General features: G+C 42.7%; 2 protein-coding genes and 1 long non-coding RNA gene across 3 annotated transcripts; 2 read left to right on the top strand and 1 right to left on the bottom strand.

Moving 5' to 3' along the window:
* The first annotated feature begins 461 nt into the window (after window positions 1-461).
* LOC147327171 (uncharacterized) lies at window positions 462-8,926 on the top strand. Its single transcript, XM_086294807.1, has 2 exons — window positions 462-8,719; window positions 8,904-8,926. Exon 1 carries the CDS (start codon window positions 532-534, stop codon window positions 7,474-7,476), a length of 6,945 nt encoding a protein of 2,314 aa, XP_086150933.1. The 5' UTR covers window positions 462-531; the 3' UTR covers window positions 7,477-8,719; window positions 8,904-8,926.
* Window positions 8,927-9,133: 207 nt separating this feature from the next.
* Window positions 9,134-13,507, top strand: LOC147327170 (uncharacterized). The gene is made up of 4 exons (XR_015129818.1): window positions 9,134-9,352; window positions 9,471-10,642; window positions 10,828-10,964; window positions 11,051-13,507. It is a non-coding gene; the product is annotated as an uncharacterized LOC147327170 (long non-coding RNA).
* Window positions 13,508-13,841: 334 nt separating this feature from the next.
* Window positions 13,842-23,718, bottom strand: LOC147327169 (uncharacterized). The gene has a single exon (XM_086294805.1). The coding sequence runs from the start codon at window positions 16,452-16,454 to the stop codon at window positions 14,892-14,894; it is 1,563 nt and encodes a 520-aa protein (XP_086150931.1). The 5' UTR covers window positions 16,455-23,718; the 3' UTR covers window positions 13,842-14,891.
* Window positions 23,719-26,092: the final 2,374 nt, after the last annotated feature.

Genomic DNA, 26,092 nt, shown 5'->3' with positions numbered 1-26,092 from the left:
CAGCTTTTTATATATAATAGTACATTTCTCAGATTTAACAGTAATTTGAGGAGTTATACGTTTTTCTGTGTTTCAAGGTTCAGTTTTGTTTACATTTGTGTATAACCACATATAAGCTCCAGGTTGTACTTCAGCAAAATGCCAAGAAAAGGTCAAAGGTCTCAGTCTCAGAAGCTTAGACGTCAGAAGGAGAAAGAACAGCTGAATGTTTCTCAGAGCAGTGAGCAGGTAAAGGTGTGTGTTTCAGCTTTTCCCAGCACAGAAGCGCAGAGCAGTGTTCAGACAGCCACAGTGTCTTATGCAGATGTGGTAAAGAGAAGTGTTCCCTCAGTGTCTGTCCCAGAGCCTGAAGTTATGCAGCTAATCCAGACTGAACCCCAGCTAACTGTACAAACACAGCATGATGGACACGCTCCAGTACAGTCTCATGTACAGGTTACAAACAGTGAAAGTCGTCCACGAGTGAGTAGCGTCTGTGCTTCCCGAAGCCAGGCCGCTCCTAGGTATGGAAAGTACCGGAATCAGCAATGCATGGCTAACAGTTTGGTTTTCCTGTCATTCTTACACGAGGATGAATTTATTACCAGAGCAGATCTAAACCGTGTGTTGGACAAAGGCCATGCCGTCTATTCAGATGCCAGACTGAGGTTTGTGAACAGTGTGTTTCTAGCCTGCGATGAACTTCCTTCAGTTGTTACCAGCCGCAGACACGAGTATCAAGTCGACATGTCTCAGTTTGCTCATTACGGCACATTTGATGGTACAGATCACTTTCCGAGCCTTGAACAGGGATTACAGTGTTTGGCTTCAGACGTTCGCTATGCTTTGCTAGTCATGGGAGGAACAGTCATCGCTGTTAGCAGGCTGACTTCAGGTGAATATGCATATTTTGACCCTCACCCACGTAAGTCTACTGGTATGCCATTGTCGCTAAGTGTAAGTGGTGGAACTGCAGTTATGTTGAAGTTCACACGTCTTAATGACATGATTGACAGGATCAAACGTTTGTACAGAATGTTCAGCATCGCACCAAGCTGCACTTATGAGCTACAGCCCATCGAGTTTCACAGTGAAAACGCTGCTGACCAAAGAGATGCTGATGAAAACAGACAAACAGCTACAACTGTTCCAGCACCAGCTTTAAATGAAGTTGTTCATGAAATAAACTCCCAAACATCTACTGACCAGACACAGAAGACTGTGAGAGACACTTTAACGACTGAAGTGACATCATCCAGAGTGGATTATTCAAATGAGACAGCTGCTACTGAAAACAACCATCTTCCTTCTGAGTATTTAGAAAAAGAAACATCTGCATCTTCTGTGAGAGAAACGCAGGTAACATCAGATTCTGTTCCTCAGAATGATTCAAACAGTGCCTCCTGTTTAACTAAGACAACAGAGGAACTCTCAGATAAACTGCTGAAACGTAATAAACAGCAAAGGAGAAAAATAAGGAGAAGATTATTAGCCCAAGAAAAACTACCACAGAGAAAGGAAAATAAGAAAAAGAAAGAAAGGCAGATGTACACTTTTGATGAAAGTTTTAAGGCAAAGAAAAAAGGTTGTAGTAGAAAGTCTAATGATCCTGATCACAGACAGAAGAAGAGTGTGTACAAAAAATATCTGTATAAACTAAATGCTACATATAGAGAGAAACAGAGAGAACATTTCAGAAGAACCTATAGAGAAAGTGCTAAAATAAGAGAGAAAAAAAGAGAATGTGTCATAAGGATGTATAAAGACGATTCTTTATTCCGAGAAAAGCAGAAGGAACGTATGAGAAAAACATATAAAGAATCTTATAGACAATTTCCTATGTTTAGAGAACAGCAGAAGGAACGTATAAGAAGAAATTACAGAACTTGTGCTGAATTCAGAGAAAAACATAAAGCTTACATGAGGTCATATGTATATAACCTATATAAAAAAAGCGAAGATTTTAAACAGAAAAAACGATCTTATCTGACTAAGCGTTATGGAGAAGAAAAACAATTTCAGCAACAACACAAGGACAATATGAGAGAACGAATGAGAGTAAAATATTGGAACGGTTTTTCTTTCAGACAGATGCATAATATCAGATGTGCAATGAATATAAAACGGAAATATCGCCAGATGCATCGACCAGCTGAGACTTTACAGTGTCATCCAGAGAACACTTTAATGAATGAGGCCATATCTCGTTTCAGATCAAACATTAAGTCAGCACCATCTTATGTTTGTACTGTTTGTCTAAAAGCTTCTTTTCCTAATCAGGTGAAAATCTGCAAAAGAGAAAATTACTCAAAACACCAGACTGTAGCTCATCAGTGCCTAACTGGTAAATTTGTTCATGTGTGTGATGAAGCATGTCATGATCACTGCAGCTTTCCTGTTGAGAGAAAAAAAGAGTATATCTGTCACACATGTCACAGTTCCCTCAAAAGTGGATGCATGCCCAGGCTTGCTGCTGTTAATGGTTTAGAACTGCAGGATATTCCAGCTGAACTTTGTGATCTCAACATTCTGGAGAGACATCTGATTGCCAAATGCATACCATTTGCTAAGATTATTCCTCTTCCAAAGGGGAGACAGAGACTCATACGTGGTAATGTGGTGTGTGTACCATCTGAGGTCCAACAAACAGTTGACAGTTTACCGAGGATCAGAAGCCAATCACAGATCATGAGGATAAAGCTGAAAAGACGACTGTGCTACAAAGGCCATCAGCTGTTCCAGACTGTCACCTGGTCTAAACTCATTCAAGCTCTGCGTAAACTGAAACAAATTCATCCACAGTACACAGATATTATTATCAGAGATGATGCATTGCTTTGTGATCCAACGTTACCTGATGATGACAGCAGTGATGAAGCCAGCATGGCAAGTGATGATTATAATGAAGCAGATTTAATGGAAATTGACAACTATGAAAAAGATGCCCTTTTGTGTGAAAGTGAGTCTCAAAGTGACCAAGATATTAATATGCAATCCTGTGATGAACAACCAGAGGAACAAAATCCAGATGAACCAGAAAGTGATTTGAACAATGGAGGTTTTGCTCTAGAAAGTTGTCTGCAGCCTGTAGACATTTCAGAAGAGATTCTCTGTTTCACTGATAACACATATTGTGTGGCTCCTGCAGAAAGAAACAATCCTGTTAGCTTCTTCAGAACTCCTCATTTGGAAGCCATGGCATTTCCTGTGCAGTTTCCTACTGGTCAGAATACACTGGATGAAAAGAGACGTCTTAAACTCACACCAAGTGCTTACTTCAAGTCAAGGCTTTTCAACATTGATGCAAGATTTGCTAAAGACACAAATTACCTGTTTTTCTCACAGTTTGTCACTGAAATACACTTGGCTAATTCCAGCATGACAATACAGCTAAGGAAAGGTAAAACTATGACCAAAGATGGACGCAAAATCACATCAGGAATGTTACAAAGTAAGACAGAAGTAGAGAAGCTGGTAAGAAATAAAGATGCAATCAGATTTATGCAGCCACTCAGAGGAACTCCAGCTTACTGGCAGAAAACTACCAGAGATCTATTCAGCATGGTTCGCCAAATAGGAACACCTCAGTTCTTTGTCACTTTCTCTGCTGCTGAGATGAGATGGCCTGAAGTGATTCAAGCAATAAAGAGACAGCAAGGTGAAGAGGTTGATTTTGAAGCCCTGGACTGGTCAGAAAAGTGTGAAATTCTAAGATCAAATCCAGTAACCACCATGCGAATGTTTGATAAACGTGTTGAGGCTTTGTTCAGAGATTTGCTTTTTTCTCCTGCACAGCCCCTTGGTGAGATCATTGATTACTTTTACAGAGTTGAGTTCCAGCACAGAGGTAGTCCACATATACACATGTTGCTGTGGATTCGAGAAAAGGTAGAAGCAGATGTGGATGATGACCAAACTGTCTGTGACTTTGTTGACAGATACATCTCAGCTCAACTCCCTGATCCAGAAAAACAACCTGAACTGCACAAAAAAGTCACTGAGCTACAAAAGCACAGCAAAAACCACACAAAGACATGCTTTAAGAGTGTGAACTCTGGTTGTAGATTTGGGTTTCCCAAACCACCAGCCACAAGAACAATGATTGTGAGACAGGATGAGGATTCAGACACTGAAGCTGCAAAAGCCAAACTCAGACCTTTGTTGAACCTGCTGAAGGAACCTGAAGCTGCTTCCCTCACCATAGAGCAGATTCTGTCACGATGCAACTTGACAATGAATGAGTATGAACAATGCCTCCAAGACATAAACAAGAAAACAGCTCTGATTCTGAAACGTGACCCAAATGAGTGTTGGATCAACAATTACAACCCAGACCTGCTTGAAGCCTGGAACTCTAATTTAGATGTCTCATTCATTTTGAATGCCTATTCATGTATAGAATACCTCTGTAAATATATAACAAAGAAAGAATCTGGCCTCTCTGAATACCTGAAGACAGTTATTGACAACTCTGATAAGAACACCGTCAATGAGTGTGATGAAATGAGAGCTGTGATGCAGGCTTACTCAAAAAAGAGAGAAATCAGCGCACAGGAGTGTGTGACTCGAGTCTGTGGCCTAAAAATGAAAAAATGTTCCCGCAGTGTTGTATTTGTACCAACAGATGATAACCCAGTAAAAATGAGTCGGCCCATGAGCTTCCTGGAAAGCACAACACACGACAGTTGTAATATTTGGATGACAAGTTTGAGTGATAAATACAAATGCAGACCTGAGACCCCAGAATATGAGGAAATGTCACTGGCTGATTTTGCTGCCTTGTGCAGGTTGGTGAGTGGTCCAAATGAAGGAAAAGATGTGCTTCCTCTTCTAAACCAGCTTGGATTTGTACAAAGGCGAAAGAATGATAAACCAGCTATAATCAGGTATTACCACTGTTCACAGGAAAAAGATCCTGAGCAATATTATGGTCGACTGTTGAGACTTTACCTTCCACACAGATCAGAGCAGGAACTGAAACCACAAGGGTTCCAAACCTATCAGTCCTTCTACAACTCAGGTTTTGTACGACTTCCATGTTCAGACCACAGTGAGTCTGTGAAAAGGGTTGTGAAAAGAAATAAAGACAAGTATGAGAAGAACTCTGAGGATATTGAGAGTGCACTGGAAGAGTTTGAACAAAATAGGGATGTTGTGATTGATGAATGGTGTAATCTTGCTCCTGAATCTGAAGTTGTGAGGCTGCAATGTGATGAGAATCTTCCTGAGAGACATTCTGATGATGAGAACGAACAGGAGAATGTCCCCGACTACAGTCGTCAGTCTGATGCTGTAACAAAGATCAGAGCCGTCAGAGAACAACCTGCAGTAGATCCAGCCGTGGTACGTGTAATGTATCAGAATCTGAACCAGAAGCAGGCCTGCGTGTTCTATGCCATAAGAGACTGGTGTATTCAGCGAGTTTGTGGTTTGAACCCAGATCCATTTTTCTTCTATATCAATGGTGGTGCAGGAACTGGAAAGTCACATCTGATTAAGTGTATTCACTCTGAAGCATCAAAGATCCTGAGCAGACTGCCTGCTAATGCAGAAGAAGCTGACATATCAAATCCAACTGTTTTACTGACTTCATTTACCGGTACAGCAGCTTTTTCTATCAGTGGCTCTACGTTACATTCTCTACTGAAACTACCCAGGAGTCTGAAACCACCCATTCAAGGACTTGGTAACCAACTGGATGAAGTCAGATCTGAGCTGATGAATGCTGAAATTATTGTTATTGATGAGATTTCAATGGTTTCAAAACCCCTTTTTGCTTATGTGGATGCAAGACTGAAACAAATCAAAGGCACTCAGAGACCTTTTGGTGGAATGTCAGTTTTAGCTGTTGGAGATTTTTACCAGCTGCCACCAGTGCGACAGTCTAAACCTCTCTGTGTTTACGATCCAGAACAGATTGACCTATGGCAGGAGCATTTTCAGATGATCACTCTAACCGAGATCATGCGTCAGAAAGATGATGTGGCCTTTGCAGAGATGCTGAACAGGATTAGAGTCAAAGAAAAGACAGATGAGCTTTCTCAGTGCGACAGAGATTTGTTGTCACAGGCTGTGACTGCACCAGAAGAATGTCCAACTGAGGTCTTACACATTTATGCCACCAACAAGAATGTGGAATCCCACAACACAGATACCCTGAAGAAGCTTCATTCAAACATCATAATCATCAATGCAGACGATTTCCAGAAGGATAAATGTACAGGCAGAATGGAACGAAGAGACAAACCATTTACAGGTGGGCGAAATGATTTACCTGACACTCTGAATGTTGCTGAAGGAGCTCGAGTCATGCTGACCAGAAACTTGGACACACTAAATGGTTTAGTCAACGGTGCTTTTGGTATACTGGTAAAGGTGGTGAGATCTGAAAATGATGGACACATAATTAAACTGGGGCTCAGGATGGACAACCGGCAGCCTATGAGACACAACCGCAGTGCTAATGCAGCATCTGATGATCTTGTTTACATTGAGAGAGCAGAGGAGAGTCTGAAGTTTAAAGGAGCGGTACGCAGACAGTTTCCTGTAAAGCTAGCATTCGCTTGCACAATTCACAAAACTCAGGGTCTTACAACACAGACAGCTGTAGTTTCAATGAAGAACATTTTTGAACCAGGTATGGCTTATGTTGCTCTCAGCAGGGTGACGTCTCTCAGTGGACTCTATTTGCAGGACTTGGATGAGAAAAAGATTTACGCCAATCCTGAGGTAACTGCAGCGCTCCAAACCATGAGACAAGCCAGTGTTGAGGAAATGATGCCTCTTCTTCAGGTCAGAGAAACAGCCAGCAGACTTGACACTCTTACACTGATCCATCACAATACGGAGGGTTTGCCATCTCACATCAGTGACATCAAGAGTCATCATGAAATGTGTTTAGCAGATGTTTTGTGTCTCACTGAGTCTCACCTTCAAGGCTCCTTTGTTGCAGACAGTCTTCATTTGGACGGCTACACCATGTTCAAACGCAACAGACATGTGTCCTACACAAACTTTCCTCACATGGCCAGCAGAAGTGGTGGGGGAGTTGTTGTGTATTTGAGGAATCATTTTCAGGTTCAGGTAAAACAGTATCTGCATAATGTCACTGATCTTGAGTTTTTAGTGTTGAAGGTTCAGGCTCCATTCCCTGCACTCATTGCTGTTGTGTACAGACCCCCTGACTACAGTTTGACACCATTCATGCAAAACCTGGTAAGTCTTTTAGATTCACTTGAAATAATGGACTGTCACCCAATCATTGTGTGTGGAGATTTTAATGAGAACCAGTTGCAGAGTGGAAGAAAACAGATTCTGGAGCAGTTTCAGTCGAGAGGGTATTCACAGCTGATCACTTCTGCCACTACAGACAAGAACACCCTGCTTGACCTCATTTTTATTTCTCAGCCACAGAAATGTCTGTATTCAGGTGTTCTGAGATCATATTACAGTTACCACAACCCTGTGTTTTGTGTCCTGTCCTCGAGCCAATCATGAAGTCGTCTGGTGAGTTTTGAAACAATTACAGATCATGTTTGTTACAGAGTTTACTGATTGTAGAGCATGAAAAAGATTTTTCATTGAAAAAAGGGTCTTCCCTACTCTGTCTGTCAGAAGACCCTTTCTTATTGCAATGTTATTAATCATTTCACCAAATCATTGCTGAACTTCATGCAGAGCAGAGAACATCTGCTATCATGCACCTCTGATCTGAAATGTGCTGCAACATTTATTAAACCAACATCATTTCTTTTATTCTCATGTTTTAAATGACTAAATCTTTTTACTGTGACGTATGTAGCTCAACAAACGAGATCTTCCCCTCCAAGGGCTTGAAAATATGAAATAGTAAATAAATAAATCCCACATAAATGCAGGTATTTATTATGGGTCACATGAATAAATACAGACAATTATATTTTCTTGATTATAGTAGATTTTGTAGAATCAAAAGTTTTTGTGATGAATGAGTTTTTGCTTATCATGTTTTACAGGTAAAAAATGTCAAAAGTTATAAACTATCTTTAGGCTACCAGAGATGTCTATAATGATACATTATGTAGAGAAAAACATTAGTACAGCTTACAGAATATGTATAAAAACTGATTTAGAAGTAAATGGATAGTTTTCTGAAAGTTCCCGACTACAGTTTAACACCACCCACCCAGATCAGCCCCCAAGTGTCTATGTAATGCTGGTATGGTGTGTGAGTTTGACTTGGCCTTTATCCGGGTGGGTTTGGGTTTGGGTGGATAAAGGCCAAGTCAGAATTCTCTGAGCAGCTGGAAAAAGCTGCTAATAAACAAAGACATCAAAAAGTGTGGGCTTTAGGTGTAGCCCCCGCTTTCTGATGCACTAATTAGACTTAGTAACCGACACCCCATACCAGCATTACATAGACACTTGGGGGCTGAGCTGGGTGGGTGGTGTTATAAGCACGTGTTTTGTTAGATATATTTTTTCAGACACCATCTTCATGAACTGCTGAGCCAAACCTGATCCATCAGTGCTGGACTGCACAGATAACTACATGCCACAAGGAGACTGCTGTGTTATGAATTGCCATACCAGTGTGTCTTCAATGGAGAAGATGACACACCCATCACCTGACCTCCTGCCTGATCTGGAGACCATCATCATGCTACCACACTACACACCTCTGAGACCATCAATGATGACTCATACTGAGGAAACTGTATTTCCTGTCAGAGATGCTCAGTGATCCTCAGAGCAGAGAGAGGTATCATTCTTTATCTTTGATAAAAAAAAATGTCAGTGTTTTTAATTCAATTAATTAATTTAAATCCTGTTTATTGCATAAATAATTCCACACTCAAATGATTATACTTGTTGACACTTTTTGAGTTTTAATTCACATTATGGATTACAAATCTATGCTTTTTCTACTCTGTCTCTCTGTGCAGGTATTGCTGTCTTCTGAGTTCTTCCGTGTCCCAACTGAGACATTCAAACCTCATTGCAGAGCTCATGTCTTTCCTCACCATCATGTGAGTGTGAGATTGCTCTGGATTCTGGTTATGTGGTCTGCAGCACCTATAAGGTATTTCAACATTGTTCATTGTATAACTTATTTGTAGTTTTTAGGGTTTCTACAGACAAAAAAAATGTTCCTTTTTCTGTATTTTTTAGAACAAGCTCGTCCAGTGTGCCTGCATTCCAGCTTCTTAGACTCTACGCAAGTGGACAGAGTATCAGTGTTTGGCCACTCTTACAGACACTGACTTCTGTCAATTCACTTCTACTGATCGGGCACCTCACTCCAGGAAGACAGAGGGCTGCAAGCCTGTCATCATTTCCAGTGTGGCTTTGTATTCTTGGGGTAGCATCAGATTTTTCCCACAAATATTCAAAGGTAACACTTGTTTTAAGCTTAGTTATTAAATCAAAAGTCTTCCCTTGTGTCATGTCTGTGAAGGTTCTCATGATGTCCTTTGATGTAGTCTCTCTCTTCACTTGCATACCCACTACAGAGGCAGTGGAGACTGTCAGAAAACAACTGCAAGAAGACAGCTCCTTGGAAGACAGGACCAACTTCACACCCGATCAGATGTGCACACTGTTAGACCTCTGCCTCACCACTACATATTTCAAATACAACGAGGGTTTCTACAGGCAAAAACATGGCTGTGCCATGGGTTCCCCTGTGTCCCCTTTTGTAGCCAACCTTTACATGGAGGAAGTGGAAAGGAAGGCTCTTGGCTCTTTCAAAGGAAGAGTACCCAGCCACTGGTACAGATATGTAGACGACACCTGGGTCAAAATCAAAAGGCAAGAAGTGGAATCCTTCACTGCGCACATTAACGCCGTGGATAAAAACATCAAGTTCACCAGGGAAGACACAAAGGACGACTGTTTGCTTTTCCTGGACTGCGCTGTGCACATTGAAGAGAACGGCAAACTCAACATTGAAGTTTACCGGAAGCCCACACACACGGACCAGTACCTCCTCTTTGACTCCCATCACCCTCTGGAACACAAACTTGGAGTAATTAGGACACATCCCCCCCCCCCCCCCGGGCAGAACATGTTCCCTCTAAGCCTGAAGGGAAAAAGAAGGAACACACACATGTAAAGGAAGCACTCAAAACGTGTGGCTATCCTAATTGGGCGTTTATAAAGTCAGCAAAGATGCACAGAAAAGAACATCAGATACCAGCGAGGGAGGATAAGAAAGACAGATGCAACAACATTGTCATCCCCTATGTACTAATTAGACTTAGTAACCGACACCCCATACCAGCATTACATAGACACTAGGGGGCTGAGCTGGGTGGGTGGTGTTAAAAGCACTTGTTTTGTAGATATATTTTTTCAGACACGGCACAGTCTCCTTTGTGGCAAAACCTTCAAACTTCACCATCCTCAGCTGAAACAACAACATCTTAACACCATCTTCATGAACTGCTGAGCCAAACCTGATCCATCAGTGCTGGACTGCACAGGAGACTGCTGTGTTATGAACTGCCATACCAGTGTGTCTTCAATGGAGAAGATGACACACCCATCACCTGACCTCCTGCCTGATCTGGAGACCATCATCATGCTGCCACACTACACACCTCTGAGACCATCAATGATGACTCATACTGAGGAAACTGTATTTCCTGTCAGAGATGCTCAGTGATCCTCAGAGCAGAGAGCGGTATGATTCTTTATCTTTGATAAAAAAAAATGTCAGTGTTTTTTAATTCAATTAATTAATTTAAATCCTGTTTATTGCATAAATAATTCCACACTCAAATGATTATACTTGTTGACACTTTTTGAGTTTTAATTCACATTATGGATTACAAATCTATGCTTTTTCTACTCTGTCTCTCTGTGCAGGTATTGCTGTCTTCTGAGTTCTTCAGTGTTCCAACTGAGACATTCAAACCTCACTGCAGAGCTCATGTCTTTCCTCACCATCATGTGAGTGTGAGATTGCTCTGGATTCTGGTTATATGGCCTGCAGCACCTATAAGGTATTTCAATATTGTTCATTGTATAACTTATTTGTAGTTTTTAGGCCTTAACACAAATAAAATGTTCCTTTTTCTGTATTTTTTAGAATAAGCTCGTCCAGTGTGCCTGCATTCCAGCTTCACAGAAAAGAACATCAGACACCAGCGAGGGAGGATAAGAAAGACAGACACAACAACATTGTCATCCCCTATGTAGCCGGTGTATCAGAAAAACTCAGGAGAGTTTTCTCCAAATACGACATCCCAGTGTACTTCAGACCCAGTAACACACTCAGACAGAAACTGGTTCACCCGAAAGACAAAACTCCTAAACACAAACTTAACAATGTGGTGTACGCTGTACAGTGCAGCGAGGAATGCCCAGACTTCTACATCGGAGAGACCAAACAGCCACTTCACAAGCACATGGCACAACATAGAAGAGCCACCTCCACGGGACAAGACTCAGCAGTTCATCTGCATCTAAAGGACAAAGGTCAGTCTTTGAGGATGCCAATGTTCACATTTTGGACAGATGGAGGAGTGAAAGAAGCCATTTACGTCCACTGTGAGCGACCATCTTTAAACAGAGGCGGTGGTTTACGACACCAACTCTCTGCCATCTATAATCCAGTTTTGAGTTCCCTCCCCAGACACCGTAACGTCCTCCCCAGACACCGTAACGTCCACTCACATCCTGGGAGTGGGCGTGGGTGATTTCCTGACCTCAGGAAATCACATGATAGGGTGGGGCCAGGTTTCACAATGAGCTCACCCGAAACCCTGGCTGATTGGGACCCACACCCACTTTCACACCTTGGCTCATGTGATTAGGTAGAGGATCATCAGGGGGTTCTTTGTCCCTCTTTGGGGGGAAACTCCCACTGGGTTTAAATCTGGGACTCTCCACCATTGACCCTTAGAACTGAAGAAGCTTCTCGGATGAGAGGTGAAACGTCTTCAAGGAACTCAAAGAAGTCCAGACGCTTTTCTTTCCAAGCTCCTTAGACTTCACTTGTGTTAATTACATTTTATTTGTTGTTGTTTTCTTTTAGATTTATATGCAGTGATTGGATGTGGTGGAGCTTTGTTAACCGTGTGGAAAACATCTGTTTGTGATGATATTTACAATGAGGCTTTAAGGTGACAGTTTCCATGTAATTTCAATCCTTTTACTAAGCAAAAACATGTTTGCAATTAACATATTTTTTCAGTTTTGTCTTTTGGATTTATGGTTAACATTCCTCTGTGACAGCAAATACTAAACTGGTCCAAGTAACCAGCATATCATTGGTCAAAGGCAAAAAGGACCACATGTCACACTAGCAATGAATTTTTGACTGTGTTTCTGTTAGTATAGAGTAGGTCTAACAGTGGTTTTCCACATCTGCTCTAATATATATAGATAATGGGTCAGACATATAAAGTCATTTTGAAAAGTTCATAAAGGTCATTTATATGTGTTCCTCTTTATCATTTTATATCAGGTCACACAGCTGACTTGAGTTTTGATCAGAGTAGAACCATAACATTCATGCTAATGGTTCTACTGTTTACAGTTACTTTATGATGGATTTCACCCTGGTCACAGCACTATGTGAAAAGCTGTTAGAGGTAAAGTTAAGCCAATTAATACATCATCATAAGTCACTCTCTAACGCAGGGCAGTGATTATTATTCACTGTAATTTATTCCACAACAATGTTCTTTATTTGATTCTTTAAATATGCACATCGATTGTTTAGCTCTGTGACTCTCCACACCTGAAATATATCACAATGTGGACTTCATTTCGACAGTATTTTGTAGATTGGTACCATATTTATCATCGAATCATCTTGTGCACTTATTAACTAAATGTTGTTTGTTTGTTTTTTTTGTTTGTTTGTTTGGGGGTTTTTTGTTGCCATTTTTACCTTTCACCAACTGTGTAAATTCTGCAATTTTACCTTGGTTTTGTTTCACATCAGTTTATCTGCTGGCTGGTATTCCTGTCTTCCTTCTCTCACCCCAACCGGTCGCAGCAGATGGCCGCCCCTCCCTGAGCCTGGTTCTGCTGGAGGTTTCTTCCTGTTAAAAGGGAGTTTTTCCTTCCCACTGTCGCCAAAGTGCTTGCTCATAGGGGGTCATATGTCATATGATTGTTGGGTTTTTCTCTGTATCTATGAAGCGCCTTAAGGCGACTTTTGTTGTGATTTGTTGCTATATAAATTGAATTGAATTGGTTTTCTTTCTTTTCTAATGTTTCTGGTCATTTTTCACAGTTAAACAAGTAACTTTGAGGTTACGTCATCGTTTTCAGCTGTTATCTGTATACATTTTTTTCCTAATAATTACATTTCTGCAAAATTATAGCAGTTCTGGTAAGTTGTAATATTTCTGCCAAGTTATTAATTTTTTAATAAATTATTACATTTCTGCTAAGTTGTAGCTTCTGGTAAACTACAACATTTCTGCTGAATTGTTATGTTTCTTCTAAGTTATTGCATTTCTGCTAAGTTATTACATTTTTGCTAACTTGATGTTCTTCTGCAAAGTTATTAAAATTTCAACAACTTTTTAAACACTGACTTTGATTTCTTCAGCTTCTTCAGCTATTTTCAACTATTTTCAGCAGACAGCTTCAGCTTTACAGTTTCCTCTAAGTGATTGCAGTTCTGCTAAGTTATTCCATTTTAGCAAAGTTCCTTTGCTTCTGCAAAGTTTTTACAATTTCTGCAACTTTTCAGCTTTTTCAGCTACTTTTTGCATACAGCTTCAGCTTTAAGCATCCACACTGCATTTTCGCAGGAAATGCAAATTTTTCTAGTTATGTGTTGTATTGCTGGTAAGTAACTTTCTTGCACTGAGGTCTGTTTATTGCAAATATCTTTGACTTGTTTTTATGTCTGTTGGGGGAAAACTCTGTAAAAAACCCAGGAGAAATAAAGACACAATGAGACAAAGTTACTTTCTTTATCAAACGTGTACACGGGTGAGCTGCTAAGGACAACTCACCCCATGCACAGTGGCTTGGTAATTTTTATAGGAAAGACAGTGAGAACAGGATAAGAAAATACAAAACAAATAAAATAAACAACTCCATATGTGGCGCTAGTCTCGTCAGCAGAGAGCTGGGAGAAGGCTGTGAGAGATAAAACAATCTAAAACAATATGTCCCAAAACAGTATGTCTTTGCTGAGAAAGTCTAAAAAGATAATTCTAAACTAATCTAACCATAGACAAAAGGGCATGCTTGCACATTTAAAAGAAGGTAAAGAAACATAGAAACATTTTTCCTGTAACATTCCCTCCTGTTTTAACTTATTTTAAATGTATACAACAATTGTCTGTGAAGGTTATTTATTAAGTATCTTAAGCAATTTTTAAATTTTCAAAATGTCAGCATAGCAGAAATGGCAGTCATTTGGTCTAAAGAATAAAACAAAAGAAAATAATAAAAAGAAAAACATAGTAAATGAAAATCATAGTAAATGAAATAACAAGTGGAATAAACAAGAAAAAATAATAAAACTAACACTACAAAAAATAAAGGAAAAAAACCTTATATTTTAAAACGAAAACTTACAAAAAATAAAAGGATGAAAAGTAAAATGAAAACTTTATATTTAAAAATGATGAAAACCTAATATGTAAAATGAAAACTTCAAAAAATACAAGCATGAAACCTTATACTTAAAATGATGCAAACCTTAAATTGAAAACTTTATGTGTAAAATAATGAAAACTTCATATTAAAATGAAAACTTCAAAGAATAAAAGGATGAGAACTTCAAAAAAAAAAAAAAAGCATGAAAACGTTATATTTAAAATGAAAAACTTTATGTTTAAAAGTCAAGACTTCAAAAAAAAAATAAAAGCATGAAAACTTGCATAACCTACTAATGTTTCAATCAGTGCATGATCACTTGACAAGTCATTTTTAATCACCACGTCATTTATTAGCAGCTAGTACAAGTTCTCCTCTAACAGAATTGCAACGGGATGTTGTTCTTCTTCAGGCACGGCAACATAAGCAGTCATTGTAGTTGTTATCATCTGTGAAATCATTACTCTTAGACATGGCAACACACACAACACTAATATGAGCAGTGCTATCATGATGAGACCTAGAAGGAAAAATGGCTTTGCTACAGCAGCCAGCCATGAACCGCTGAACAGCCAGTCCAGCCAGCTTTGTGCTGTAGCTGCTCCAGGTGTGTGTTCAGTGACATATTTTTGCAGAGCGGTCAAATTCTGCAAAGCTTCATAAATGTCTCCTCCAGTTTCGTATCCATCAGGGATAAAAGTGCAACATGTTTCCCCGATCAGCTTGCAAACTCCTCCTTGTGATGCTGTTAGCAGGTCTAGTGTCAGTCTGTTCTGCAGCACCATCGTTCTGATGGCCTGCTGTTCTCCTGCTAAGGCGGTTCCCAGGGTCTTAGTCAAGTTGATGTGTCGTAGCAGAGCATATCGGTTGATTTCCACGTGATCCCGCACCTCGGCAACTCCAATGCCGGGGATCAAGCTCTGTAAGAATTTCACTCCTCCTCCCCAGATGCGAAACTCTCCCGGCACTCCAGTGTCCACTGTAATGCCGAAAGAATTGGGGGAGGCGATGTCCACTTCACGTCTCTGCCGGCTGCTTGGGTGATGTGCAACACTTTGCATGAAGAAAACGTGATCTGATAATTCCACCAGGGCGCACAGACCTCCCCAACCTTCAGGGAGTGACAGATAAGCCTTGTTGCCACATAGGAAGTACCAGTCAGCCAAAACTCTGGTTCCTCTGCTGCTGGGTGCCGTCCGTGCACATCCTGTCTGGTACTGAGTCTTTGTTTGTAGTGGCATTCGGTAGCTGTAGTCGGGGCGACAGTTTAGGCCCATCAGCGTCGTGTTACTGGCACAGGTGGCGTTGATTGAACAGGTCATACACTTCCTCTCGTTCCTTGGTGGGCAGAAAGTGTATATGGACTTACATAGGTGAGTAGGCAGCTCCCCCACTGCCCGCGATCCATTGTTCATCACACATACTGGCAGTTGTGATGCGTTCAGTTTGTTCAGTAGAATTACATCAGGCAGTGGGTCTGAGACTTGGGGCCAGGTCAGTAGGTAGGTCTGTCCGGAACAGTTCACATTTGTGAGTGATGATGACCTCCAGGTTGCTTTTGCTGGGATGCTGTAGTTGGCTTTGGACCAAAGAGTACCGTAGCCTGGATGTGTTGCCAGGCCCAACAGACACCAACTGCGATCTTCAGGTATGCTGTACGGCCACAGGCCAGACGTCTGTGAGGATAGGGGCATATGGGTACATGCATAGCAGTCAGTTTTGTTATTCAAATGAGCTGTAGTGTTCATAAACTGCCACCAGAAGTTAGTGGCGTAGCCATGGGGAAACTTGGTGTACTTTCCTTTGTCATACAGTGTCTGCCTTTTCTCCATATAGCGTGACTTGTTGTCCCTCACGGAAGCAAAGGTGAGGAGCCCGGCCATGGTCAGGGCCGCTGCAGTTGATAAGAGCCACCACCTCATGACGACGGAACACACCCTCCTGTCGCGAGTAGACCCCCCGGCCAGGAAAGCTGACCCCTCCACCGGGCAAGATCACAACAAGTAGGCAAGCCTGCCATCAGCTGTGTTTAGATGGCTTCACTGACTCGCCTGCAGTGACTCTGATGGACCCAGGATGGTCGTTCCGCAATTTTGCAAGCGGTCGGTGTAGTGAGGAGGACTTGGTATGGCCCCTCCCACCTGGGTGTGCTCCAGTTTTTCCTTTGGAGCACCTTGATCAGAACCCAGTCACTGGGCTTTAGTCTGCAAGACACTGGAGAAACATCATCAGGTTGTTGATTATGTACAATGATCTCTTTGTTTTCTAACAGCTTAGACATCCATTCTGCTAATGTGTTTTCTCTGATTGCTTTGTCTATTGGTTGACTGGTAATAGGCAGTGGAAACGGCCTGCCATGAATGATTTCAAATGGAGTTAGTTTATGGGAGCCTTGTGTTAAGCGCATCCACATCTTCACTAAACCCAAACATTCAGGCCACGGCCTTCCTGTTTCTGCCATGCATTTCCTGAGCCTTTGTTTTATAGTGCCGTTAGTTCTCTCTACAAGGCCTGCGCTCTGAGGGTGATAAGCACAGTGGTGTTTTATGCTGAAACCGAGTGCTTCAGAGACCTTAGTGATGACATCATTTACAAAATGAGTGCCGTTGTCTGATCGTATCAAAGCTGGAATGCCATATGTGGGTATGAAGTGATTGCACAGGCACTTTGCTACTGAAATTGCATCTGCCTTTTTCACTGGATAGATTTCCGGCCACTTTGAGAACACGTCTATAACCACTAGGGCGTATTTTGACCCTTGACATTCGCTTAGTTCAATAAAATCCATATGAATTGTGTGAAAAGGATGAGGCGGAGTTGGAAAACGGCCTCTCCTTGGTCGCAGGTTACCTTGAGCATTATATTTTTGACACGTCATGCACGTTCTGACAAATTGTTTTGCTGAAGTTTCAAAATTTACAGTGTAGAAATGAGAGTGGACAATACAGGTCATTCCCCCCGATGACAAATGCGTACAGCCATGAGTCACTAATGCCGCCATCTTGTGGAGCGATTTTGGCAACACTGGCTTGCCATAACACATCATTAAATCGTTTGTCAGAACTGCACCGTGTTTTAGCCATTTTGCCTGCTCTGCTGTGCTCGCTGCTTTTTGTTCACTTTGCAACACATCCAGTGGAATCTGATGCGTGTTTACTGCCATCAGTGTCATGTTTGTCTTTTGTGCCGCCTGTTTTGCGGCACTGTCAGCAAAATTGTTGCCTGTAGTAATAAAAGAGCTATCAGTTTTGTGTGCTGCACATTTACACAATGCGAGTTGTTGTGGTAAATTTATTACAGTCAGCAGTCGTTGTAAGAGGCTGCCATGCTGGACTGGTTTACCGGTTGATGTAATCATTCCTCTGTTTTGCCAGAGCTTTGCAAAATGATGCACAGCAGAGAAAACATACTGGCTGTCTGTATAAACGTTTATTTGTTTATCTTTGTGTATTTCACATGCACGAATAACAGCTATCAGCTCAGCGCTCTGTGCAGAATATGAAGAAGAAAGTGGTTTTGCTTCTATTATTCTACTGTCTGTGGTTACTGCGTAACCTACACAATTACGGCCTGTGTTGTCTTTAGAGGCCGATCCGTCCACAAAGACATCAGTAAAACCAGCTTGTGGCTCAGCATGGATGTCAGGGCGGGGTTTGGTGTCTTTGTCTAATTCTGCATGGCAGTTGTGCACATCTCCATCAGCTGGTGTGCTCACTAGAGTCCCTGGATTCAGTGTGCCACATTTTTCCAGTGTGATGTGAGACTGTGATAGTAAAATGCCTACATACGATAGCTGTCTGGCATGAGTCAGGTAAGAGAGATTGGCTTGCAGCAGTATAGATGTGACAGCATGCGGGACCTTGACAACTAGTTTGTGGCCTAAGACAATGTCTGCTGACTTCTTTACTGCTTCTGTGGCCGCTGCACAGCTTTGGACGCAAGTCGGCAGGCCCGAAACTACAGCGTCTAACTTACACGAGTAGAATGCTAAAGGGCGCTGTTTGTCACCAAAAGCCTGTGTCAGAACTGCCTTCATGTAGCCGGCCCCCCCATCAACATGCAGCACGAAAGGCTTGTCATAATCAGGCAGGGCCAGGACTACATTTGTTTGTAAAGCCACCTTTAGGTTAGTAAATGCTGTGTCTGCCTCTACCGTCCACGTTATTGTGTCGCGCAAAGCGAGGTTTTTGCCATAAATCATGTCTTGGAGTGGCTGAACTGTTAGTGCATACTCTGGAATCCAAGCTCTACAGAAATTACACAAACCTAAAAAACTCATCATCTGTTGTTTTGTTTTAGGTTTGGGTGTGTTTTGCACTGCCAGCTTTCTGGTTCCCAGCAGTGTTTTGCCCTGGCCTGTGAGTGTGTGTCCGAGATATGTAACGTTATCACTCCACAGCTGCAGTTTGTGTTTTGAGACTTTGTGGCCCTGTTCAGCCAAATGCTGTAGCACAGCAAGTGTGTTGTCTTTGCACGCCTGCTGTGTGTGACCGGTTATTAAAATGTCATCTACATACAGCAAGTATTGACCTAGCTGTGGGAGCTTACAGCTAGACATTGACTTCTTCAGTGCTTCTGCATAGAGGGTTGGGCTATTCTGGAAACCCTGGGGCAAACGAGTGTATGTGTACCTCTGACCCTCAAAGGTGAAGCCAAACAATGGCTGTGAGTCTGGATGTAGTGGAACTGAGAAAAAAGCGTTTGAAAGGTCGATTACTGAGAACCACTGTTCGTTCGGTGTGACCTGATTTAAAATAGTGTGTGGATTGGCAACCACAGGTGGGATTTGTTCAGTCACTTCGTTTATAGCTCTCAGGTCATGTACTAGACGGTATGCACCCGTGATAGCTTTTTTAACAGGAAAGATAGGAGTGTTACAGGTGGCTGTCTTTGTTTTTATTAAAATTCCTGCCTTTTCCATGTCTGCTATCACTGGGCGAATGCCATGTCTAGCCTCAGTAGTGAGTGGGTATTGAGATATCAGTGGTCTGTGTTTTGAGAGAGGTTTTACTCTTACTTCATCTGCATTTTTTACAAGGCCTACATCAGCAGGGCCTGTAGACCAGAGAGTTTTAGGCAGCTGAGCTAGTGCTGCCTGATGTCATTCAGTTAATTGTGCATGTGTTTCAGCGGCATCGGCTAGGTGTACAGCGGGCCTGACTGCGACCAGCCAACCCAGTGTGTGTCGGAAACAACCCGTCCGGCGGCCTTGAAGCCAGCCTTCATGAGTGTCTTCCGTTTTTTCATAAGTATCTGCTTCAACCCTGGCTAACACATTTCCTAAATCCTTCCAGTCTGAATGATAGTCATGCGCTACAGACACGTGTGGCTTAGGCATGCGGTTCAAAGCCTTCACGGCTGCTGATTGGATTACTGAGCACACTGCATTTCCCGACTTTGTGACATACAGGTGTTGTAAAGTCAAACTCTGTTGTCCTAGCTTCCACACTTGCTGATCGTAAAGTGGGTCTGGGCCTGGAGTTTGTTTAAATCTCAACGTGTTGTGATAGTCAGTGGGTTTCTGGAAATAGGATGTGGGGGGTGTATATTTGCGGGCCACATTGTGTAGCTTTGTGAGCTCGGGCAACTCAAGAGTCCAGTAATAATGTGGGACACCGTAGCCTTGAGAGAGACACACGTTGCTGCTGTGTGCCGTGTTAATGCTATCTGGCTCTGGTGTGTTGTCATTTAGCATGCATTCAGCAATCATGCCATTCTCTTCCGGTACCACGCCTATCTTGAGTTCTGTCAGAGCGTCTCTTCCTAGCAGGTTTACTGGGCATGACGGGTCATATATGCATTTAATGAAGCACCTGCGGCCACTTTCGGTATGCATTAGTTCTAACGGGGCAGTTAGTTGTTGTACAGTGGTGTGGCCTGTGGCTGACTTCACAACTAATGTGTCTTTTGAGTACTGTAAGTTTTTAGGCGGCTGCCTTAGAACCGTTTTACATGCTCCGGTGTCACACAACATTTGGATTGGTTGCCCGTTCACATGAATTAGCAGCATTGGTTTGTATTCTGACCCTAATAGCAATTGTTCTATGTTAAAAACTTCCCCTCCCTCATCAATGTTCATGTCTTGTGTGTTTTCTAGTCACATGTCATTGTTTTCCATAGATTCGCCACTATTTTGCCTGTCATTGTTCCTCCTACTATTATGTGTCTGTGGCTTACTTCTGCACTCTCGTTCAAAGTGACCTCGTTTTCCACAGTTGAAACAGGCATTGTCTCTTTCATATCTGCTGTCTCTGTTTCTGTGTCTGCGGCCTTGCTGTCGATTACCTTGCTTCCCTTTCTGTCTCTGATAGCCTCCCGAAAATGCAAGGAAACCTGTCTCTGAATCTATGGTGAAGACGTCAGCCTTATTTTTCTGTTTGTGCACTTTTGTGGCGTGTTCAGCATGTAACAGGGCATCTGGCAGGTTGCCAGTGTTCATTGTGACCCAATGTTTCTCTACATGTGCTCTGATTGGTGGGAGCAGGCCATTTAGAAACGCATTTTTTAATTGCTGCTGGAATGGCGTTGCATCGCCATCGGCATAATCTAAACCTGAATGCTGCCTAAAAACTGGGCGCAGGCGGTCTAAAAAGTCTGATGCAGTTTCATTTTCTTTCTGTTTTACCTCTCCTATTTTATTGTAGTTTGGCTTGGGGGCCAGCTGTAGTTTCACACGTTCATAGAAATTATGTAGTTGGCCTTCTAATTCAGGGTCACCTGCACGCAGGGGTTGTGGTCCGTTGCCGACCACTAAAGAATCTAAAGGATTATTAATTGCCCCCCCAGTGAAAGAGCCTTTCACTGAGCCAAACTTCAAACCTAAAAGATCTTGAAGTACCTGGTACATTTCATGACCGTTTAAATACCACTGAGTCCTAATTGCTTCAACTGCTCTCTTCCATGTGTCAAAACCGTCATGCAGGGGCGGGACATCTTTAAGAACATTTTTGCGATCCTCATGTGACCATGGTCTAAACACAAGAATTGTGGGGTGTGCGTCTTGATGCCCCATAGGTCCAATCGGCTGACCATATCTGGGGTTAGGTGAACTTATTAATGGAAATACTCCTGGGGGGCTTGGGGGGTCAGGCCATATTTCCCTGCCTACATGATCTTCCCCTATATCTGCTTCAGGTGCATGTGTTAATGACATTTTAGCTAAATCTGCCTGCACTGAACCGTAAGGGTTATTCACAGCTGCATCTTTGTCTGTTTGCTTGGGAGTTGATGCAGAGGCAGTAACATAGGGGGGAGGGGCTGCAGCCGTTGCTTCAGGCACCTCACAGCTTTGCTTTTGTTTTTTATTCTGTCTCTTTTCTCTATTCTCAGCACGTCTCTGTTGCTCTTTTTTCCATGCATCTAGGAAAGTTAATTCATTTGTGCGTTTTCCTTTCTTTCTAAGATTTGTGGTTGCACTTATTTCCTTTAATAAGCTATCTTTGAGCTGTGTTAAAGCTGCGGGGCTGCACGTACCCTCCCACCCAGGACATGACGTCTTTTTAGGATTACGCCATCTCCTTGCGCTGATTTTTCCTGCACCTGGATATTTATTTTCTATCCACTGTTCGTCATTAATGAACTTTTGTGTATACTGCCCATTATTGGCAACAGGTTTAGAGGTTTTATTCCCCATTTTTCAATTTTTATTATTTAGTGTATCTTACTTATGTATTTATTTATTTATTTATTTTTATTTATTTATTTATTTATACACTGGCAATACAGCTGCTATCCACCTTCGCTGGTATGAGGAATGAGAGTGGTTGTTCACACGCCCTTCTACTTTCGGACTATTTCCAAAAGCGGTGTGAACTTTACGAGGCGGAACTCGACCGTTCTCCCAAGCCACCAGCACTTCAGCGAACAGCAGTGAAAGAAAAACACAGTAGGAGCGGCTCAGTCTCTTATTGGACCGTGAAAAGTCAGCTTGCTCCGTTAGTTACAACAATACACACATACATTCACATTCACACTTATTCGCGCGATCGGAACCCTTATAATAAGGGGAGCTGCCAGTCTTTCTGTAGACGAGCTACTTATTCCCTTGACCCAGCTGGGGGAGCTACTCAGAGCTCCAAACCTAACCCACAAGAGTGGGGAGCTTCCAGTCGACGAGCTCCAAGCTACCAGCCGACGAGCTACTTTAAACCCACAGAAGTGGGGAGCTTCCAGTCGCGACGAGCTACTTTCGCTATTTTAAATTCCCTGAATTTAAAATACGATTTTACGCAAGATTGTGTCAGTGTGTCTGTATCTACCTGGTCAGTGTCGCCGGGTCTGGTCCACCTCGATCGGGCCCCACCACCGTGGGTCGCTTTCTAAGAACGTTGGCCAAGACTCGAATTTAACGCCCTTGGTCTTTGACCACACACCTAGTGTGTGGGCTGTCGACAGACGAGCAACGTGGACTGGTCACGGAGATGGGACACGATGGAGGCGCTCCGGCTCCGAAGGACCAAGAAATGTTGGGGGAAAACTCTGTAAAAAACCCAGGAGAAATAAAGACACAATGAGACAAAGTTACTTTCTTTATCAAACGTGTACACGGGTGAGCTGCTAAGGACAACTCACCCCATGCACAGTGGCTTGGTAATTTTTATAGGAAAGACAGTGAGAACAGGATAAGAAAATACAAAACAAATAAAATAAACAACTCCATATGTGGCGCTAGTCTCGTCAGCAGAGAGCTGGGAGAAGGCTGTGAGAGATAAAACAATCTAAAACAATATGTCCCAAAACAGTATGTCTTTGCTGAGAAAGTCTAAAAAGATAATTCTAAACTAATCTAACCATAGACAAAAGGGCATGCTTGCACATTTAAAAGAAGGTAAAGAAACATAGAAACATTTTTCCTGTAACAATGTCTTATAATGTTTATGTGTGTATTTATGTCTTGTAATGTTTATGTGTGTATTTATGTCTTGTATTGCTGTTAAATGTGTATTTATGTGTTGTATTGCTGGTAAGTAACTTTCTTGCACTAAGGTCTGTTTGTTGCAAATATCTTTGACTTGTTTTTATGTCTTATAATGTTTATGTGTGTATTTATGTCTTGTAATGTTTATGTGTGTATTTATGTCTTGTATTGCTGTTAAATGTGTATTTATGTGTTGTATTGCTGGTAAGTAACTTTCTTCAACTAAGGTCTGTTTGTTGCAAATATCTTTGACTTGTTTTTATGTCTTATAATGTTTATGTGTGTATTTATGTCTTGTAATGTTTATATGTGTATTTATATGTTGTATTGCTGGTAAGTAACTTTCTTGCACTGTGGTCTGTTTATTGCAAATATCTTTGACTTGTTTTTATGTCTTATAATGTTTATGTGTGTATTTATGTCTTGTAATGTTCATGTGTGTATTTATGTCTTGTAATGTTTATATGTGTATTTATGTGTTGTATTGCTGGTAAGTAACTTTCTTCCACTGAGTTCTGTTTGTTGCAAATATCTTTGACTTGTTTTTATGTCTTATAATGTTTATGTGTGTATTTATGTCTTATAATGTTTATATGTGTATTTATGTCATGTATTGCTGGTAGAGTAAAGGGCCATCTTTACCCCACCAGGGCCTTTGATGCTCGTTGAGGCCATCCACATTAGGGCCTTTGATGCTGGCCGATATCATGCACATTACACCAGGGCCAGTGGTGTCAGCTAAAGCCATCCACATTACACATGGGTGTGTGGTGCTTACCAATACCATCCATATTTCACAAGGGCCAGTGTTGTTAGATTATGCCATCCACATTACACCAGGTCCTGTGCTGCTGGCTGAGGCCATCCACATTGCACCGGGGCCATGGGGTTGGATAAGGACATTAACATTACACCAGCGACTGTGTTGCTGGCTGAGGCCATTCACATTGCAGTAGGTCCTGTGCTACTGGCTGAGGCCACCTATATTTCATGAGGGCCTGTGTTGATGGCTGATGCCATCCACAATACACCAGGGCCAGTGATTTCTGTGAGGCCATCTTCAATAGACCAGGGTCTGTGCTGCTTGCTGATGACATCGAAAATACACCAGGGCCAGTGATTCCTGTGAGGCCATCTTCACCAGACCAGGGCCTGTGCTGCTAGCCATCCAAATTACCCAAGGGCCTGTGTTGCTGGCCGAAAACAACCACATTTCACCAGTGCCTGTGGTGTTGCTGGCTGATGCGATCCACAGTACACAAGGACCTGGTCTACTGGCTGAGGACATTCACATTACAACATGGCCTGTTGTGCTGGCCAATACCATCCACATTTCACCAGGGCCACTGTTGATGGCTGAGGCCATACACTTCACACCAGGGACAGTGCTTCCTGTGAGGAAATCTTCACCAAACCAGGGACTGTACTGTTGGATGATTCTATCCACATTACACCAGGGCCTGTTCTACTCAATGATACCATCCACATTTCAGCAGGGCCACTGTTGTTGGCTGAGGCCATATACTTTACATCAGGGACAGTGCTTCCTGTCAGGCCATCATCAGCACACCAGGGCCTTTGGTGCTGGATGATGACATCAACATTACACCAGGGCCTTTGGTGCTGGCCAATACCATCCACATTTCACCAGGGCCAGTGTTGTTGGCTCAGGCCATCCACATTACACCACTGCCAGTGCTTCCTGTGATGCCATCATCACCAAACCAGGGCCTGTGGTGCTGGCTGAGGCCATCCACATTACACCAGGGCTTGTGTTGCCGGCTGATGCGTTCCAGATAACACAAGGGCCTTTACTACTGGCTGAGGATATTCACATTACACCAGGGCCTGTGGTGCTGGCCAATATAATCCACATTTCACCAGGGCCACTGTTGTTGGCTGAGGCCATACACATTACAGTGCTTCCTGTGAGGCCATCTTCACCACACCAGGGCCTGTGCTTTTGGCTGAGGTGATCCACATTACATTACGGCCTGTGATGCCGGCTTCTACCATCCACATTACACCAGGGACAGTGATTGCTGTGTGGCCATCTTCACCCCACCAGTGCGTCTGCTGCTCGTTGATGCCATCCACATTACACCTGGGCCTCTGGTGCTGACCGATATCATGCACATTTCACCAGGGCCAGTGGTGTTGGCTAAGGCGATTCACATTACACCAGGGTGTGTGGTGCTGACCAGTACCATCCATATTTCACCAGGGACAGAGTTGTTAGATGAGGCCATCCACATTACAACAGGGCCTGTGCTACTGGCTGAGGACATTTACATTTCACCAGGGCCTGTGGTCATGGCTGAGGCCAACTACATTTCATCAGGGCCTGTGGTCATGGCTGAGGACATTCACATTACACCAGGACCTGTGGTGCTGGCCAGTACCATCCACATTTCACCTGGGCCAGTGTTGGTAGATGAGGCCATCCACATTACACCAGGGCCTGTGCTACTGGCTGAGGCCATCCACATTATGCCACGGCATGTGCTCCCTGTGAGGCTATCGTCTCCACACCAGGGCCTGTATTGCTGGCTGAGGCCATCCACATTGCACCAGGGCTAGTGCTCCCTCTGAGGCCAACTTCACGACAGCAGGGCCTGCGCTGCTATCTGAGGTCATCCACAT

Source organism: Aulonocara sp. 'chitande type north' Nkhata Bay, linkage group LG6, assembly GCF_057382095.1.
Source record: "Aulonocara sp. 'chitande type north' Nkhata Bay isolate Kocher_YH1m ecotype deep benthic linkage group LG6, A_spYH_male_GT1.1, whole genome shotgun sequence".
Lineage (NCBI taxonomy): Eukaryota > Metazoa > Chordata > Actinopteri > Cichliformes > Cichlidae > Aulonocara > Aulonocara sp. 'chitande type north' Nkhata Bay.
Note: the sequence above shows the minus strand (reverse complement) of the source record. Positions and strands in the feature narration are given on the sequence as shown.

Coding starts and splice junctions, on each gene's coding strand:
- LOC147327169 (XM_086294805.1), bottom strand. CDS start 16,454: ATGAGGTGGTGGCTCTTATCAACTGCAGCGGCCCTGACCATGGCCGGG.
- LOC147327171 (XM_086294807.1), top strand. CDS start 532: ATGGCTAACAGTTTGGTTTTCCTGTCATTCTTACACGAGGATGAATTT.